Source organism: Opisthocomus hoazin, chromosome Z (genome assembly GCF_030867145.1).
Source record: "Opisthocomus hoazin isolate bOpiHoa1 chromosome Z, bOpiHoa1.hap1, whole genome shotgun sequence".
Lineage (NCBI taxonomy): Eukaryota > Metazoa > Chordata > Aves > Opisthocomiformes > Opisthocomidae > Opisthocomus > Opisthocomus hoazin.
This window is the reverse complement of record NC_134454.1, coordinates 59,908,927-59,930,269: the sequence shown is the minus strand read 5'-3', so window position 1 is coordinate 59,930,269 and position 21,343 is coordinate 59,908,927. Positions and strand designations below refer to the sequence as shown.

Genomic DNA, 21,343 nt, shown 5'->3' with positions numbered 1-21,343 from the left:
GAATTGCCTCATCATCACTGCCCTCAATGATACGGCTAAAAAGAGAGCATAAGGGCATGTGGAAGGTGAAAGAACCTGGTTCATTGACGTTATCAGGTAAAGGACCTTTTCAGCAAAAAGGGAATACGAGGTAACAGGGACAGCCATATAAAGACCACAGAGACACAAACCCAATAAGTAAGCACTAAGGAGATTGTAAAGATGACCAAAACTCTTCAGCCATTAATTGACAGGCTGTTAAGAAACCACAGGCATAGCTCTGAAGAGCATCAGCCTGGACTTTGTAACAGATAAGGAGCAAAGTGACAGAACATGATTACTATGGATATCTGATGGCGCCTGTGGATCTATACAAAATTCATTAAACAATGCTTCAGGAAAGTGTCAAAGCAGGGGAGAGGGGGTGGTGAGGAACAGGCTGGAGGCAGGGGGCAAAGTGAGAGGAGGAAGGATAAAGGGGCCAGGGCTATGTGTGAGCAGGCGCCAGTCAGTGCACTTCGCTGACTGAGCCCTGTGCCTTATCACTGTGGTCTATCCTGTCTTACTAAATCCCCTCCTAACTATCTTTCTGTGCAACTCCACTCTCTGTCCCACCTGCGGGTGTTGCAAAGTCTCACTGCACGTAACTGGAAACAAGCCTGTATGCCAACACCTACAGAACAGAGCAAGTAAAAGCAGATACCAGCAACTGGAGGGGGATCATGGGTGACTGGACCCACACGCCTGTAGTGCCAGTGACTGCAGCACATGAGGGTCCACACACCAGAGACCAGAGTGGGGACCACAGGCCACCAGGACAGCTGGAGGGATCACAGTCCAAGACAAGTCAGGGTGTCGGCAACAGAAAAAGCGACCGTGGATCACCAAGCTTGTAGGTCTGTGTCCGACACCAAAGGGCCACAAGTGCATACCTATGTGTGGAAGGTTGCAAGGCCACTGGCTGGAGGGACTGTCTATTTAACAGCCTGTCTGTTGTCCCATTCTAAATTTAGGACTCCTTCTGTTTAACTTCTCAAAGTCTGAGCCAGAGGTGGGGATGGGAGCCCAGGCTGGGCATGCACCCCTGGGCTCCAGCAGCAAGGCAGGACAAATGCCCCAGCCCTGAAGGCCACCAGGGCCAGCAGCAGCTTCCTAACATCCCTTAACAAATAGAGCGACATACTCGTGAACCATTTTGGGAAAGACACTATCAAAAAATCATCCTTTGCCATCTTATTGTCTCATTAATTTTTCCTCCATTAGAGAATATTAATCATACATCATTGCAGTGGGCTGGACTAGATGACCTTTCAAGGTCCTTTCCAACCCAAACTATTCTACGGTTCTATGATTCTATATCGCAGAGTATCTCTTAAACTGGTATTGTAAACATCCGATAAACAACTTCAAAGCCAAATCAAAAATATTGCATTCCATTTTTACTCCAGAACAAAGATCTCTGAACTTACTTTGACATTAATTTCTTTAACTGCACACTTCAACCACATCATCCTCCTACATTTGACCTTATGAACAAACCTTAAAAAAACATCTTGAATATTCATACAGGTGAATCTCACAGAGAACGTACTCACATTCAAAGATACACAGTGTACTATGGTTCTTGAACTGTTTTAAGTAGTATGTTAGAAGAATATAGAAACTCAGTAATTTTAGAGCAGGTAACAAGAACGTGTGTGTAAACAATACAGATTTCCCTAAGCATCTTAGATGCAAGCCTCACTTAAGCTTAAGATTTACTGACAGCAGCGTATGTGCTTTTGTTCAATAAGCTGGACCACGTAACACACAGAGGAGAATGAACACATTTGATGCAAGAAGCTAGTTAACAGCATCTGGAATTTTGCTTTGAGGAAAACAACTTTTGCAAAATCAATAAAAGACGCAGTGAAAGAAGGTAGGAAGTATAGTTAAAGTTATCACCTATTCGTATCACCTCCATTTCTTGTGTTATTACAGATATATATTACACTGAAGTCACTTCACTTAAAAAAGAAAAAACAACAAAAAACCCCAAAAAAGTCCCCATGAGGTTACACACAATAATGGTTGAAAGAAACTACTAAAAATTTAGCACAAGAACAGTCATAATCTGAAAAACTGCCCAGGCCCTATCAAAATTTACAAGGACTTGGAATTTCTTTGGTGTTCTAAAGACCCTCTTTTTTGTTTAGTACTCCACTCTGAAAATCAAATATCATAAGCTACATCCTGGAAAAAAAGGACAAGGTAGACATGTAGTTCGCGCAGAGACCAAAGACCATCAAATTCACAAAGCCAAGACAAGAACAGTACATGACTGAACCACAGAAAGTTAAAGCTCCAATTATGCCATCATGCTGACCTTAAAGATCTTGCCTAACTAAATAGATGAGCAAGCATGTAAGCACCGTCTGCTTGCAGAGACAACAGAATCTGAGATCCTCAACAAATGAGAATGAACCAGTCTTCAATACAATTCGTCTTCTTTACAAGACATAAAATCTATACAAGGATAGCTCTCTTTTATCTGGTTGCTGTCAGCACTGATATGAAAATTGAAGAAGTGATGTATTTTCAATGGGGAATATGCAAAAGCCTCACAAAAATGATGGCATTAATGTGAAATGTCCCAGTGTTAGAATTCCGTATTTCTTTCCTGCTTGTCTGACTCTCACAACTCCAGTGGAAAGAGAAAAAAATTAGTTCTATAGTCGCATCAAAGGATTACAGTCCAATGGCACTTACTGATAAACCACACTTCAGACCAGAGTAAGTCACTACGTAAAATGAAAAATTATACTGCAAATTATAATCTCCTGAGCCTTGATGATCTAAGAAATACTGAAAATAGCTTCATCAAGTTTTTCTAAATTTACTGGTAATCCCTCATATACAAACTGTGCCTTATTAGGAATTCCATCATTACAGTTTTTTATATCGCCTGACATTAGATTACTTAGATTGCACTTAGTTTTTGCATCTGATTTACAGGCACAGAAACATAGGTCCTACTCTGATATTCACAGCTCTGTCTCTCTAGCTGATGAACACCTCCAACTTTCAAGAACTCAGCAGGCACTCCAGATACTAAAAGACTCCTATGACTTTCACTGATATCTTGGCAAACAATACAGAATCTTCGGTTTAGAAATTTATAAACGCCAGGCTTTCAATTTAAGCCTACAAACTCCCAAGCCAAGGCAGCTTTAACATTAGATGAATCAGCATTATTAATTAATTAATAAAGAAACTGACCTCTTTGACCTGTACTTCAACTTATCTTGCTAGCTTGCAGAAGTGCTAGTTCAAAAACAATGGAATATATGTATCTCTGCCCATGAAACTAACATTTTCTTCAGACTGACATAAAACCTCCTGTAGTCTATCTTCTGGGTCCAATTCCAGTTACGAAGCTTCTGTATGGCTGGGAGTAAAGCTCTCTTTCACAAAAAATAACCATCCATAGTTAATGCCTGAGGAACTTTACAATCACTTTTCAGACAAGAAACATTTTATTTTTTCACGCTCACAATCATCCACAATTTAAATACTTATCATTCTGTTCCCTTCTGGTATTTGAGCTCCCTGCACCCAGTCTTTGATTCCCAGTAATGGTAACTCTTCTACGACAGAGTACTACAGAGCACACTTGCTCCTATATTTTCACAGCAGTTTGGAATAATTTTTGAAGCTGCCCAGTAAAGGCGCCATCAAATCACCTTTTTTTTCCATCAGTCAAAAAATGTAAAAAGATTCTTACGTACAATTGCATAAAGATGTTTTATTGTTCAATTCAATAAAGAATGCCACACAGAGGAGGAAAAACAAAAACACCTTAAAATGAACTGGGTATTTTGAAATAAACAGAAAGAGGAATATTTTGTTTACATAATAAAAAACCACTATAATTCTGCATAACAAAAATTCTCAAAAGCTGTATGTGACAAGCTTTTTGTTTTATTTTCAGAAAACTATGGGTTTTGATTTCTATCAGCAATAGACAAAAAAAAACCAAACAAACTAGTAGTAGTAAATAACGTACTTAAGTCAATTACCAAGCAGTTAGAGTGAAGCTATGAAGAAGAAGTTAAAATTTTTGACGATTTTCTGGAATTTGTAAAGGGCTGCAGAGCTATTTAAAGCCTGAAGTGTCATTAAAAGAAGGGACTGGTGCTGCTAGAAACACAGTAATCAGAATCTATAAATAAGTCAGGAAGCAGATGCTAACACTGCCTGCACTGGTCTTCAGAAAATTCATGAACTTGGTAATCAGTTTCTATATTCAGCCACAGTGGAAAAAAAGCATTACAAATGAGCAGCACTTCAGAGAAATCTTTAGATGTGAATGGAAACAATTTGAAGGAAAAAAGCTCTGAAGCCATTAACAGGAGAGCTTATCTTAATTACTTTTAAAATTCCTACACTTCATTGTATAGCATAAGCTTAGAAAAGGCTTTTAGCTTTTTCAACTGCAAGACCTTGAATCAGGATTTTACCCCTGCCCTCAGCAGAGCAGGGCTTCAGAGCCCTTTCAGAAGAGGAGCCCATGCGCAGATTTCCACTGTGGAGATGCACAGGTCACAGACGCTTGGATTCAGAGCTATTTTAGTGTAAGTAATACTCCTAATACACATAGAAGGACCTTCACGATCAACACACAGCATATACAACCAATATGTTCTTTCCCCCAAAATCTAGGTATTCTACTGGAAAAGAGAATAGAAGGTGGGACACAAATGTTTGTGAATTATACTGTTTGTGTCCCAGTTACCAGTAAATAACCTCTCACATCCACACTGCAAGCAACACCAGAATATCCACTGCTTCTTTCACATTCTCCACACTCTATCTTTGTATAAGAAGCCACCTGCAAAAAAAAAAAAAACACTGTATCATTCTGCAACTGCCCTGAGACTAGTAAAAATGTAAATCAAATTCAGGTCACTGGTTTTATAAATGCCTGGAATGGAGGAACTTACTAACTAAACCTACAAAATATTTCAAGCTTGTTCTGGAACTTGAACAGAGACACCAAAGCCTGTCTGACTGATGAGATGAGATATACATTCAGAAATCCAGTCACCTATGGAATAGGATTGAATATGTGATGACAAAAATGCATTTCTACAAGTCTGGATACAATGTCACGTCTGCCTCAACCAGCATTACTATTGCCTACACTTCCTACGACATACTTCAGCTTCCCACATCTTCAGACATGTCTCAGGTAGGAACATGATTGCAGACAGACCTGGGATGGAGAATCCAGTACTTTTTATTTCTCTCTGCCCCAGTCTTGGGAAAACAAACACACAAACCTTTCGTAAAACATTGCTGAAAACCTCCTCATTCATCTACTATCAACTTGAAGCAGATGATCTGATCATTTGCTTGTATGTCCTGAGGTCCCAGCTAGGTAAAACTCCAGAAAACATGTCTGCCCCGATTTCAGATATTTCACCACCTTTCTAGCTCAAACAGGAAATGCTTGAATAGATAACTGTTCCATTACAGACAAATGGAGGTATTTCCAAAGGTGACATGAAAATAAGCATCTTCATGTCCAAGAGACACTAACTGATCCCTGTCTTAAAATGACAGAAGTGTAATTGCCAGCAACATCAAATTTCACTTGTGAATAAATGGGTTTTTTCCCACTTCTTGAATTCCAGATGGTCTCATAATTAGTACCAAAGAGGAAAAGGAGACAAGCTGCTGTTGAAACATCCTTCTTCGAGCAACAGGGGATTGCATCCAAAGCCTCAGCATCAACCAGGAAGAATGCGCCAGATGCAGTGGTCTCATAAGCAGAATGTGAGGTGCTGGAGGCAAAGACATGAAATTGGACAGAGTATCCTCAATATAATTTCTAATCAGTTTGTCTGGTTTTGCTCAGTTTGTTCTCAAAGGCAGCTGCACAGGGGAAGCAGCCGTGGTGAAGGAAGACAACTGAAACAGAAGGGATAAAGATGGTAGACAGATAGATAGATAGATAGATGAAGACTTATAACACATACTCCTGTCCATGGTCCCTAGGCACAGCTGACTAGGTGGAATCATCAGAAATGGCTAATAGATAACGGGTACAGAAATGGCACTTCCTCCTCTAAAGTTCCTCAGAAAGATTTACTCCATAAGTTGAACAGCACAGATTACATGCGTGCTTCTTTTTACGAGTTCCTTGAGAAATCTGCCTCTGTCAGGGAGCTAGCAATAAACCCCTTTCGTAAGAAAAGCCCTTCCACCCAACTCAAGTTTTGAATACCAGGACTCATTTTGCAGCTGCTGCTGTGATCACTGACAGAGCAGCGGCATTAGCAATATATAATCCACCTGCAGGAAGTTTTTCACACCAGCAGCTGTCTCTCACCAACAAGGATGAAAACATGCGAAGGGAATGAAACCCTAAGACTCAAGCCAAACTAAAAAGGCAGAGCCCGCACCTGTCAACCAAAACACGGTAACAGCCTATTCTAAATTTAGTAATAGCCAAGGAATAGCAGCTTCTTTCTAGATTCCAGTTTTTGATCTAGCAGGAAAGCGTATTTCCTGGGTCACATGAAGTTACTTTAAAGGTACTACAGCAGTGGGTGTCACAAGGAATTAACTCATCTCTAGCTATATAAGAAAGATTTCTGGTCATAGCCAGATTGAATTGCTTTGAGACTATCAACCTGAAGAACAAAGCTATAATCCACTGTCATTGCTCTCAACTCTTATTGAAGTGAAACGTCTGTAAATTTTACGCAGGTCTAGACAGTCAGAATTTTTAGGTTCTTTCTGTTGCTGAAATTATGAAAACTGGTAACAATTAAGATGAAAACCGAGCTTGTCAACCTTAGTTGATTGTTTATCATTGCAAAGCAAGTAAATACTAAGATTCTACAGAATACAGATTATTATTTCAAGACAATACTCTTACTTTTTCTAAGAATAATTTCTACCTCATTTACAATAAAATACAGAAAGCTAAGAAAAGCCGTAAGTAGAAAAACTCAGAAATGGCAGAAGTGAACTGAGTCCATTCAAACACCAAGATGCCCCTAAGTACCAACAGTGTGAACAAACCGCACAACTAGACATCTCATTCAGCAGATTTCTCCACTCACATTGATTAACTTTACTTTCTTCTTTTATTTGCCATTAAAAAAAATCCACACGAGCATCACTAGCTTTGGCAGCAAAACATTAACACTACTTTGACACAAAAATTTTCGGTACCAAAAGAAAACTGTGATTCACACTTACAAAGACTGTTCTATTAGCAGCTATACCCGAGATGAAACTTCTTTCTCTGATTTCATTAAGCAGACTTGTTATCTGAGCTGTTACTCTATTTTAGTCTATCTAAACAATCAACAGACACACCTAAATCTTACATGGCTGATAAATATAAAAATAAGAACAAAACATAATTTTCTGTCCAAAACTCACTTTCATTACACTGAAATGAACTGCACTGAAGAAAACTGAAAACGGGATTGGGGGTGGGGAAGCTGTCTTCAGGAGAGAACAACATTACTTTTAGTCCAAGACTTTTTTCAGAAAAGCAGCATCTCAAAGAAGGAATAACACAACTTTGGAAATCACAGAAACAAAAATTATAAACTGGTATAGTATGAATAATAAAAAGCAGCAGTCTTACTTACAAGAATTTAAATTTATAATTAAACTCAGGAATTACAGCATAGAGCTGCACAGAGTGCAATATTCACCTCCACTCAGGAGTAGTGAATTTTCTGAATTATATGAAATATAGCAGTTATTACATGCTTCTATAAGTCAGAAAGGTTGCTTTTTAGCTTGAGGGAATACGTAATCATATCATTAAAGCAATGTACTTGCCCCACATTGTCACACACTAAAAAAAAGGTACTAAAACCCCAAACGTGATTCAAAGAAACCCAGACTGACAAAGAACTGTACTGCACAGAGGTTGCACCATTGAATAGAGCTCTATGAGCATAAAAGTTACTGAATTTCAGAGACCTTTGAAAGGTCTTTGAAAGATATGACTAACAAGCATTCGAAAAAACAACTAGAAGCTGATTTTATGGTGTGACTGACAGTTCCTGGCATACTAAGTTTCACAGTGAAAGAAGAGTAAGATATTGTAAATTCTATTTCCTTGGAATTACCTGAATTCTATTCAATACAACAATAAAACTCATCAAGTACTCTACAGAAGGTAACTACTCACAGAACCAAGAACATTTCTGAGCGTTCCAAAGACTGTAACAAACTCAATTTGTTAAACTTTTAAACTTTTAAAAGTTTAACTAAAAAGTAGAAGAGACAGACTAATTTTGGTCCCTCTGTTACAGTTTCAAAACTGTTTGTAAAAAAGCATTAAGAATACCAGTATAAGAAAGGGTACTGGCAAAGTACTTTCTTATTAGAGCATTAATGTCTGTGATATTTAGGAAAGGACAGACCACCATGGGTACATGTTGATGTAAAAAATCATACATTTTGCTTTAATTGCAATTGTGAAACATCACTGTGTAACAGCATAACATTCGTACACAGCGTAACTATTTCTGATCTCATAAAATCAACTGTAAAATAATTTACACTAATTAGAACATTTCTTAATGTGAAAATAAACACTTCTATGATCTTCATTATAGCAATCAGTATCATGCCATAGTGAACACACCACATTTCAATTATAATTTTAAATTATTCAAATTACATAACAAATAACAATTTCTTTAAGTATACACAGAGAAAACTTTTATAAAACTTTATTTGAAAGTACGCATAAAGAGCATAACATTTTGAACCATAATTAACACATGCTCTCACCTTCAGTGGAAGTCTGGAATTCTCCAAGATCTTTGTAATGGCAGATAAAATACCACACATGAGTGCAGAAATCAGGATCATCACTCCAACTGCTGTTAACCAGGACATACTGCAGAAATAGCATAAACTTTCTGCTGACGTGCATACAACGACGTGAACTGCACACAGCATCAGACACATCAAGTAAAACAGCAGAGAGAATAGTGGAGTGGAAAGGGGCACTTCAAATTCTGCCCGGCTGCTCAGGGCTTTTGGAACACTGAGCAAAAGCAGTAGCAGAACCTAGAAAAAAATAGAGAATTAATACTTAAGGAATTGGGGTTAGCTAAACCATACAGTGAGAATTCACAAAAAACCATACTGTGCCATCCATGTCACTCTGCTAGTACATACACTTCATCAAAAAAAAAAAAAAGTGAAGATCTATGCCAGATTTTTCGTCCCCAGTAAGATATTACCATATAAACAGGAGAATCAAAGACACTATTTTCATTTGTTAAGGGACTGGACACACCATTTACCAGAGTTTAATAAATGACCATGTACCTCCTCACCTGTAGTAACTGATCACATGCATGATCTCCATTCCCTCCAAAAGTATGAGCTTTAACTCCCAATATCAAAAGAGTTCGTAAGTGAAAAATTTGACCCACTATTCATAGAATCAGCGAATGGTTTGGGTTCGAGGTGACCTTACAGATCATCTAGTTCCAACCCCCCTGCCATGGGCAGGGACACCATCCACTACACCAGGCTGCTCAAAGCTCTGTCCAACCTGGCCTTGAACAGTTCCAGGGAGGGGGCATTCACAGCTTCTCTGGCAACCCATTCCAGTGCCTCACCGTCCTCCGAGCAAAGAATTTATTTGTCACCTGTAAATGCCTGAAGTTCCATACACACTCTGCCAAAGGTCATACTATGACACAAGCGTATGCTGCATTTCAAGCTTATGAATTCTCCCGGTATTTATTTTTGTACCTCTCCCCAACTTAATTTATTTATTGGTTTTACTTTTGCTTTGCTCTAACCTGCACACAGATCATGAAGAAATCCGAATTTGCTCTCAGTTAACTGTAGCAGTAGAGATGAATAATATCATGAATAATTTCTGCTACCCATGTACAAACCTTTACAAGCAAAGGGAAAACTCAGCCTCGTGCTAAAACTCTTTGCAAGGGGCACAGATAGAGATAGGAGTAGACCGAGCTCAATCAGCTTGTGCTAGGGTAAGATTAAAACAAAACAAGATACAAACAACTACATCAGACCATTGCCAACCTATAATCTTTCACTGTCACTTGTGAAGACCTCTGCCTAAAATTTTTCCCACAATACAGTGAGGTATAGTAAAGTAGACCAAAATAATCCAATGCATTGCAGTAGTCTTCCCTCTTCTCCATATTCTGTTTCACATGGTTCACTTGTTCATGAAAATGTGAGGTTTCATGCTCTCAAACTGGCTCAGATCTTACCTTTTAACACACCACATACAATTAAAACAAAAACAGCACTCATGGTAAGAAAATGCTCAAATTCTAGTTAGCTAAAAATCTAAATTAAGCTCTTTTGAGCAAACACACTGTTACCAATTCATGTCCCAAAGGTATTCTCCCCATCTGAAATGAAGGCTTTACAACATTTATAGCATGGTGTAGTTTGAAATCACCTGTGAGATTCCCTACACTTATTTATTCAGTGAGGGTGGAAAATACCTATCAAGACAAAAAGATTTTGGAAAGCAAGGCAGTTTCTTGAGTACTGCACTGGAGAAAAGAAAAAAACTCGAACAGTTTTGCACCAAGTCTTACAGTGATGCTGAGAGCAAGCTCTTCTCAGCCACAATTTTCATGGTTAGTAGCTGGATCTTTCTTTCGATGAAGGGCCCTTGAGTAAAATACCTGGTATCTGTTTTGTAGAAACAGTAAGCATCTACAACTGCATTCCAGAAAAAAATAAGAAATCCAATGCTTCGGGTCCAAAGAAACTGTCAAGAGCTTGAATCCATAGGTTCCCAAAACAAAGGAGAAAGAAGTAGCAAGCACTTCAGCTTTTCACTGAGCTTTGTCCACCTCCAGATTTGCCATTTGCAGAGCGGGAACAGAGCCTACCATCTCACCTCCCAAGGGCACTGCAGAACTAATTCCTGTGAAGTAGTCAGCAGAGTGATAAACCCCACTGAGCAGTCTCTCAGAAACCTATTTCAGATGCACTCTGTGCACAGACAACAGTGCATACAACACCAGGCATAAAGCCCTGTCAGGACAAAGGAGACACAAATACTAAATAGCTGCTTATGTACTGTTACCCATTCCAGGCACTGAACAGGACCAGTGCTACAGCAATTACAGAGTCTTGTACAGCACCACACACATGCAATGAGTAAATTAAGCTTGTAGTAGGTATTTCTATCCTAGGGAACAATGTTTATTCTTACAAAAATTGACACTCTTACCATCTAAGAGGTCAGTGCAAGCTTCTGTACATAAAAGTTCAGTGTCCAGGCACAGTATCCCTTTAGCATGGTTCTCAAAGCATTACCACAGAGGATATTTCCAGCATTTGAGATTTGCCCAAAATATCAATTGCAGAGAACCACTTAAAATTCCCAGCATGGGATATCTTATCCTACATGAGATATGAAGTGGCAACCCAGAACCTTACAGCAAGTTTTTATTTCATGGCTCTACACTATCATTGTGAACCTACCAGTTCAAAGAACAATTCTTGAAATTGTGAAAATTACCCATGCAAGGTATTGCCTGTTCTGAGCAGCTATGCTGTTAAATAAAGAGGAACTGGTAGGAACTTCTTTGCTAGACTTTTTTTTTCAGTGCTTTAAGGCTACTCAAAAAGTAGGCGGCTAACTAATGTGAGAGTAATTTAAGTTGAAGCACACGTGCATATTTGCTGTAACTAATTACACCAAAATGTAAGTAGCTATATCAGAAACCCTCCTGAATCACTTTAAAGGCCAAGTTATACTTCAAAAAGAACATTACCTCATCCAAGCAGAAAGTCAACCAACTCTAAGAGTTCATACTCAGTAATTCTAAAGACCAGTAAGAGTATACACTGAGTTGTCAAAAACCAGAAACTTTCACTTTTGTGCATTTAGCTTTTTCACAGAAAGATGTATTTTCATACCTCCATAATGATCACAGTCCCCACTGTCATCGAATACATGTCATATTGTGCCACTTGCTTGCTTAGTGAAGAACTCAGAGTCTTCAGGGCCTCCAAATACTGCTTCAGGACTTTTTTGCCAAGATTTAAGAGTATTTCTGAATTATTCCCCTCTAAATACAGTTTGATCCAATTACCATGGGACTTTTCTGCTATCTTAAAATGTTCATATCCAGGATCTAAGGAGGGGTGAAAGAAAAAACAAGGTAAGAGGACCCAGGAACAAAGGAGAATTAGAGATGTGATCGTATTTTTATATTTGCTTGTATAGTATAAAATAAAATTGCTATGGAGGTTGAAACTTTTTTCACACCTAGAAAGTTAGTTACATTATCTTCCTGCAGCAAGACCATAATGAGACAGTTACTCAGAATAAAAGCAATTAATCCCTAACCTGATAAAATGTCAAGACTTCTAAGAGTGACAAACGTACTAAAACATCCATTTACTCTTACAAAAGGTTTCCAGGACAAACTCATTCAAATGTTTTAAATCCTGAAAAAAGTCATGTTTTCCAGTGGAGCCACTCATTATCCAGGACCCGTTGCGCAAGCCAAGTGGGAAATAATCAAACAGCTGATCTCTGGAGGAAACATCAAAGGACACACAGAGCATATTAGGGACCCCAATTTTACTACAAAGCTAATGAGAGTCAGTTGGTAACACAAAGTTAAACATACAGGATACAAGATTTTGAAGCAGTAACAGAAAACAACTGAAGTGCACAGTTTGGCCTCTGGTATTTGGACTATGAAGCTGGTGCAAAGCAATCCGTGGCAGTGAAACTCAGTAATTCTGTGATAGTGTAAGGATGGCCCACAGTCTAACTTGATTAAAAAGAGAAAACCTGAAGCTGTCACCAACCTTTGGAAGCAAGACTCTCGTGGCAGCAGGTGATTTCATGGTAGCCTATCTATATCTAAAAAAAAAATCTGATCTGAAGAAAAATAAACAAAAAAAAGAAAAAACAAAACCAAATAAATAATACACCAAGGGAAACTCAGGAAAAAACCCAGCCTCCAGGACACACACCTGTTGCCTATGCCTAGCTAACATTTTCTTGCAGAAATGTGGTTTTGATTAAGTCTTCTGACTGTGGGTGAACACTGACAACACGTAAGAAGATTGTGGTCTGATTTCAGAACTGGGGATGAGCACAAGACTAGCAATAGACGATGCCCCTGAAGGAAGTAATTCTAAAACAATGATTGAATCCTGTGGGTTCAGGTTTTAATGTGAGTATGCTTTTTAACATAGGTACAGTGACACTAGTTTCCTTTCTTTTTCTCTTCTACTGTAGAAATATGACTGCATTATTCTACTGTCTCTAAATTTACTTAAAATGAGTGAGGACAACAGGAGACGAAGGAAAGAAACAATGAGCGAAATCCCACATCTTAGAAGTCCTTTGCAAGTACAACAGTAAATTTTCCTCTACATTTATCTCCCCTTATTGGTCATTCCAAAGAATCCTTACTTTACAGCAACTGTTCTGGTTGATACATGCCAAAGGGCAGGTGTGGAGAGACAATGATTCAAGTCAATTCAAAAGACACATGAAAGTATTCAACTATTTTATTCTCCCATCAACTACTGTTGATTTTCAGCACCAATTTTCCCATTACTAAACATAGACACAAAAAGTTTGTAGCACAAAAAGCTGAGTCTTGACAGCCTTTTCACTTCCCAAAAAGATCTATTCAGCATTGACAATAACTAGATTCTGCAGATGAAACAGAAGAGCACAATTCTGTTCACAAATGGAAAAAAATGTAAACTCACTACAAGCCCACAGATAAAAAAAAATAATTTCTGCCAAAATTATTATCATGGGTCCTACATGCACCCGAAGAACATTCTGTTCACTTTATGTAAGTCTAATTTCAAGAGCATCTATTTAAAATAGAACAATTAGGTCAGTTTCTGTGTTTTACTGTAAATGTGGAAAATGGTGTTGTTCCTGACAGCATTTAAGACATGTTTTCCCTTTTCTTTCACAGGTGCATCACCCCATACTCCAACAGAATATATGATATTTAAAATACTGGTAATTGAGTATAGTACGCAATCACAACATCAATTCAATCAACAACACAAGGAAAGAAAGAGCTTAACTTTCAGAAACTTGTATCTGACTGGACATTACGCTATGTGCGAACATTCACATATATCTGTATTTTTTGCCAGAAATTATTGTTTAGTTTCACTTCACATTAATAATCCTTGCTCTTTCCCTGTGATTTCACTTGAAAATTAATCACAGCTTAAGGGCAAGCAAGAGAATTTGGAAATATTTACATAACAAGCCTATCATCATCTTTCTGTCTTTCACTCCTTACCTTCTTAGCTAAAAGCAAGGCAAAACTTTTGCTGTACAGTTTCAGATGACAACAGTTCAAGCAATGACTGAAATTAAGTTTGGTGTCACAAAGATGTAAGTTACGTCTTGTTTTTACTTGTGATAGATCAACAGTGTATCAGAGTTGGCAAAACCCCACCATGTTCTTTGTTGGGCCTTTTCAGCAAAAGTACATTATTAAATCCAGAAGCATTTTTAATTTTATTTCAAGTGAATGAAGATGAATTAAGTCTTTCTATTGACAACTCTTGTACAGTTAAGAAGGAATTGTGCTCACCATTTGTAAGTCTCTTATCACTACAAGACACTTTGTGATCTACTACAGACTGAATTCAAAGTAAGAATTTTAGAAAGCAATGTTTAACGCGATGTGCAGTCTGGTCTCCCAAGACTTCTAACAGACTGCAAAGCATGCGGGTCCTACTACACACAAGGCTTGCAGGTATCTCCTAGCAAGTACAATTCAGCCAGCAGCACACACTTGTGTATCAAGACAGCTGCCAGTGCGCATGCAGACTTCCACTTCCCTACCATACTTTTTTGAACAGTGAATTTCCCAGAAAGTTCCTCTTTGAAATAAGAGTTAAATATTCATACTTCTGAGAGGACATCCAGAAAGGCTCATCTAAAATGAGCTTTAATCAAACTGAGATTTGACATGACACTATTCCATTAAACAGAACATTTAAATTAGCTCATTATATTTTGAAATCTAAATAAATTCTCTCCACATCTTCTGCTCCTGTTCTGCTCCCTTTTCATGCTTTTTGCCCAGTCTCTCTCTTTATTCCTTCCAGCATTTCTATTCCACTCTCATCTACCTCTTTCCATGCTACTGCCCGCCAAATTCATTCGGTCCCTGTTATGAAAGATGATTGTTCTAGTCAAACCCGTATTTATGTCATTGATATATATTAAGTGACTGATTTAAAGATCCTGCAGAAAGGCATAAAGAACTACAGTTACCAAACTTCCTTTAAGAACTTCAATGTTATCTGTTCAACAGCACATCTGAATGCAGTAAGTACAAAATGAGATGGGTCATAGACTCTGGGTTGTTGGAAAAGCATTTTGGTAACTGGTGGGTAATATTTGCAAGCCACTCCCGCATAGGATACTCACAAGACAAATTAAACTTGAGGCAAAATCCAAAGTGAGCTTGCCCAGGTTTCCCAAAGCCCTGGCAACAGTTTACTCACATGGTATTACACTAGCATTTTCTGCATTAGCATCCCTCCAATGTTATCACAAGCAAACATCTATGCTTCCCAAGCATCTGTTTGATAAGAACTTCACTTAGTTGCAGTCCTAGGCAGCAATCACTAAAAAAAAAAAAATTATAAATCCAAGAAAAGATGTATAAATGTATGTGACTTCTCCAGTTTTAATACAGAAATCTCCCAGTAAAAACTAAATTATTTCAGTCAAAACATGCATCTAATACAAGTTCAGGATTAGTTTCAAATTGAAAAGTGGACACCCACTTTAACAACAACATCCAACTTGCTCTTAAGAATGACTCTTCATTCCACTGTGCAGTGCCTTTCAAAGAAACAATTCATCATCCAGATTGATGTTCAGAAGTTCAGAACATGAGGGAATTACTAGATACCCACAGCTGCCTACCTTACACTGAGGTATGAACTCACCCAGAAGCCCAAAGTGTGTTTCTAGGTACTTTTCCTTTCATCTTCTTCATTTTTGCCAGCTGTTTTTATTCTCCTTTTCTAGACTGTTCTTTTTTAGCTGCGTGTGTCCATCTCTATCCAAAGAAAACCTAATGCCTCACATTAGCATTTATTAGTATGTTTCCAAAAATTGTCTTCAAAATAATCAAGCCCTGAGTCGAGCTTCAAGTTTCTCATTTAAAATTTAATTTACCTGAAGACAGGTTTAACTGTGAAGATTCTTTTGTACCTCAATAAATCAAAACCCAAGCTCCATGAAATGCTGTACCACCTCTTGGTTTGAAAATGCATGTTTGTATGAACAAACATTGGAAAAAAAAGAAACACAAAAAGAAAAAAGTTACTGAGTGGTCTCAATTCTATTCTTTATTAACAGATATACTTAAAACACATTTGAAGACAAGGATATGTTCCAGTTTATCCTTAACCTTGGAGTGGCTGAATCCAGGGAACTCCATGGCTTCTTCATGAAATGTAAAGGCCATTCTGCCTCCCCATCCGACTGTGATTCATCTCAATTGACATCTGGTTTCATCTTTTTGCATTAAAAAGGAAACTAACGTTGCATGAAAAATGAATTTATACATTATGCTATCGCTTACAACGGGTGAATTTTTTCTTACCATGACTCAGTCATCATATTCAAGGTACTAACAGCTGGTGCCCTATCTCTGTGCTGCAAATTACAACACTCTCTGCAGGCATTCTGTGTTTTCCCCTTTAGAAGAATCTACTCTTTTTGAGCTGAAGAGTTGAAAATAACAATAATTAAAAACAAAACAGCAAGACTTGGGCTATCCCTGCAAGTATATTTTACTTTAAATTGAAGCTCCAGTTATAAGCATTTCTCTTAGCATTCAGCCGAAATGTTACAATCCACTAGTCGTTACTAGCTGAGAATCTGCACTGGAAAGCTTCAACCCGCAGTCAGCAAACCCGAGATGTCTAATTGAGTTATCTCCTGGCATTTCTTTCCTTCAAAAAAACTGGCAGCATACCTTGTCTGTGGAATTCAGAAACAGTATGGCCCAAGATTTCTCAGCACAAGTCTGATGAGTGTCCAGATGGTCCCCAAATAAAAAGCCAAGGCTCAGAGCAGGCTGAGCTAGAGCAGACCGCTCAAACCTGTGTTCAGTCAGGTCTTCAACGTCTCCAGATATGGAGACTCCACAACCTCTCTGAGGACCTCATCCCAGTGTTTGGCAACTCTTACATAAAAAAAGTTTTCTTTCGCTTAAACAAAATTTCCTGTGTATCAATTTATGCCCACTGTCTATTCACTGGGCACCACCAAGCAGAGCCTGGTTCAATCTTCCTTATTCCCTCCCATCACATACTACCTACATTGATAAGATCCCTGCTGAGTCTTCTCCTATGCAAGCTCAACAGTCCTAGCACCCCCAGCCTCTCTTTGTATGACAGATGTTCCAATTCCTTCACCACCTCTAGGCCTTTCACTGCACTCGCTACACTATATCCATGTCTTTCTTGTACTTGGGAGCCCAGAATTGGACCCAGAACCCCAGATGTGGTCTCATCACAGCTGAGGAAAGAGGAAGGATTGACCTGCTGATGACTGTCCTCCTAATGCAGCCTTGGATGCTGTTAGCCTTCCTTCCACAAGGGTGTATTGCTGCCTGATGGTCAGTTTGGTGTCCCCAAGGACCCACTGTCTTTGCCCACTAAGCTGCTTCCCCACCAGTCGGTACACAACCTGCACTGGTACAAGGGATTATTTCTTCCCAGGTGTAGGATTCGGCATTTCCTTTTGGTGAATCTTACAATGCTCCTGTCAGCCCATTTCTCCAGCCTGTCAACGCACCTCTGAATGGCAGCAGACCCACCTACTGTATCAACCACACCTCCCACTTCTGCACTGTATGCAGACCTGCTGAGGAGGCACTCTGCCCCGTCATCCAGGTTATTAATGACAATGTTACACAGCATCAGCCCCAGTGCCAAGCCCTGGAGTTGGTCCTTAGTGACTGGTCTCCAGGTGGACTTTGTGCTGCTGATCACAACCCTGTGAGCCCAGCAGCTGAGCCACTTCTCAGTCCACCTCACTGTCCAGTTATCCAGCCTGGACTGCAACAGGATGGTTGAAGCACCATATGAGCACCACGGATGGTGAACATGGAGCTTCTTCAAGCTGCCTGAAGATGTCACCTACTAATTCTTCCCACTCAGACTGTCTGTAGCAGACACCCATAGCAATATTGCCCATTTTCATCTGGTCACTGATCCTGACCCGTAAGTTCTCAAGTGTTTCATCATCCATTCCCATGCTCCATACACTGCCACTGCTCTCTCACATAAAGTGCAACTCTCTCTCCTCACCTTGCCAATTTACAATAATAGAATCACAGAATGGTTTTGGTTGGAAGGGAAGGCACCTTTAAAGATTATCTAGTCTACACCCACTGCCATGGGCAGGGACATCTTTCACTAGATCACCATTGTTACTGGTTTCCACTTGGGACACTGAGCCATTGACTATAACTCTTTGGACATGGCCATCCAGCCAATTTCTTACTGATCTAAGATCCCACCTGTCAAACCCGTATCTTTCCAATACAGCAGCAATAATGCTGGTGAAGGCTGTATCAAAGACCTTACGGAAGTCTATGCAGATGTTACCCATAGCTTTTCTCTTGCCCACTGATGCAGCTGCTTCATCGCAGAAGGCCACTAGATTAGTCAGGCACAATTTGCCCTTTGTGAAGCCATGTTGGCTGTCTCTAATCACCTCCTTGTCTTCCATATGTTTCGACCTGCCTTCAGGAGGATCGGTTCCATGATCTTATCGGGCTCAGAGGTGAAGCTGACTGGGCAGGAGTTCCCAGGGTCCTCCTTTTCACCCCTATTAAAAATGGGGATCCTTCTTGAAGATGAATCTGATTACTGAATGTGCAGTTACTGGCAACTTCTTTGCAAGATAATTCCTGTCCTATAGGAATCATGACAGATATGTATATATGTGTATGTGCCCATGTGATAGAAGGGATGCTACTTATATTCACTTAGAAGCCACCCAAAATAAAGGGCCATTCATGTATGCTTTTAAACTACATGTGGTATTCATCACGGAGTTAGTGACACTTTCTTTAGTATTTCTAGGGCCTGAAGTATCCAAATCAATCAAACTTAACACTAAACAGACAGTACTTCTCTTTTCCCTGCCAATCTTAATTATCCTGACCAAAGCGTTAAGCTACAGCCTTACATATATAGGACCCTCTCAAAAAATCAAGACCCTTTTAGAAGTTTACAGCAACAGGGAGAATTCACCTTAAGACTCTGCAAAAAAAAACTACCATCACTTGGATCTGGTTCGATGTTACTGAGACTCTCTTGTTACTGAAAGGAGAGAAGCCCATCATGGATGCTTTGCCCCCCAACCCCTTTCTAGCAGGGTAGCACCTCTAACAGCAGTTTCCAGTCACAAGTAAGTAGCATAAAAATTTTCACATTTCCATCCTCAGCAATTTTGATTTCATTCCTCGATGAAAGCTACAAGTTGAAATTAAGCTGTTCTCAAACAAAAATAAAATGAAAATGAAGATATAAACCAGAAGCTGGTAGAAACTACAGTCTGTTTCACCAGTGCTTGCAGAAATACTGTCAGATGGAGCTTTGTATTGGAATTTTCAGTAACACAGCCATATCCTGAACTCCACCAACAGGGCAAGTTTCCTCACTTGACAGCAATGGGTAAAGTGAAGAAATCTGTGCAGAAAAAAAAAATATCTGAATAGATGGCGTATGGGTCCTGCTATTGACATGTTGATACCATAAGCAGCATTTGTTTTTTTAGACTCCTGGACAGGGTTTAATTATGATTAGAAGCCATAATGTTGAAAGATAGTTGATTCTTGACCTACAATGATCATCTTGACGAACTTTATGTTGTTATCCACTTTAATTATTCATAGCTGTAACACAGCTCTGCATTCTTATCCAGTTATTTTAATGATTCAACAAATTAAAAAATTAAGCAACAAGGACTTCAAGCTTCACAGTCACTTTAAGACAAGAACATCTTCTAATGTACATGGTAAAATATTCTCCTTCACCACTCAATTTTTTTCACATAATTATCATATTAACATGCTTACTTATATTGCAGTTTGTATCATGCTTCCTAACAAAATACTACAATTTGCTAGGTTTGCTTTACTTTTTCCACGTTTTTCATTCTTTCCTCCAAACAGACACACACATATATGCACACTTATGTATAATTAATAAGCAACTTTGCAGTTCTCTAGGTTCTCACTCCAAGTAAATTCATATATAAGAATGAAACAAAAAGATAACTTACCATAAATTATTTCCCAGCTTTACTTGAAGCATCTTTTTATTTAAACTAAAAAAAATTACTCCATCGTGCTATTCCTCCAAATAGCTCAGCATCAGTGCCTGATTTAGGATACCTCACAAATAGCAGATATGAAATCACTGAGATTTAACTACACTGACAGTTTTACTTTAATCTTACTCTTTCATCATTATTTCTGCTCTACTGCCTACTAGGAGTGATACTGGTCATTAAGAAAAAAACTTTATTCAGAGGCATTGTGCCAGAGCACACAATTCCTTTTGTATAGTAACTGTCTTTTCAGCTGATTTACCTTTTTCATAAGCAGGTGTATTCTCTCGCAGGAGTCTGCTAAGCTGGAACCCATTCAAGTGCACAAAACGTAGCTGTTCTCTCATTGTCTTGCCTCCCACAACCGGCAATATAAGGTTCCCAACACTATTTCTTGAAATTGGTAGACCAAGACCTATAGCCAGTGTGCTAGCTAAATCAGTTTGTTGCACAAGCGCAGGCTGGGTTAGAGGACCTAGAATCAATAAAAAAAAGAATTATAAAAAAAAAACCACCAAAAACAGAGAGAGGAAAAAAAGTGTTTCAATAACAGGCCCATTCTATTTCTCCTGAGACAGCTGGCATCTTGCTAGTTTGAAAATTTTTTCATTGCTGTTAGATCAGCTATTTCAAGTGATCTACAGAGAGCTGAGTGATCTTTTTCAGCTGCTGTCCTCTGCTGTTGCAAAACCAAAGTCTACTAAATTCTCAGCAAATATCACTCCTCAATGCTAACAACTACTGTAAAGACAACAGAAATGTAATACAACTACAACCAAGAAAAGAGACGGTCCAGGAGATAAAATTAATATCAAATTGCAGCCTACATTCTAAGCAGGTTTGATAACTTTTACATTAGAAAGCACAGAAAGCACTACAGTAGACTAATGCATGAGCGAAGAATCAGAATCTAAAATAATGCTGACTGCGTTCTAGAAGTTTCTCAATACAATG

At 38.8% G+C, this 21,343-nt stretch overlaps 1 protein-coding gene across 10 annotated transcripts in view; it reads right to left on the bottom strand.

Annotated features, from left to right (window-relative positions):
* Positions 1-21,343, bottom strand: part of PIGG (phosphatidylinositol glycan anchor biosynthesis class G (EMM blood group)) — a 95,189-nt gene that overhangs the window by 63,549 nt on the left and 10,297 nt on the right. For all 10 annotated transcript variants that reach the window (XR_012766636.1, XR_012766637.1, XM_075447278.1 and 7 more), the window contains exons 6-8: positions 20,652-20,864; positions 11,935-12,152; positions 8,791-9,072 (exon numbers count right to left, since the gene is read on the bottom strand). Coding sequence is in view for 8 of the 10 variants with exons in the window: in XM_075447278.1 (XP_075303393.1) it covers positions 8,791-9,072; positions 11,935-12,152; positions 20,652-20,864 (713 nt within the window). In the remaining 2 variants the exon portion in view is untranslated. The remainder of the gene's footprint in view (positions 1-8,790; positions 9,073-11,934; positions 12,153-20,651; positions 20,865-21,343) is intronic.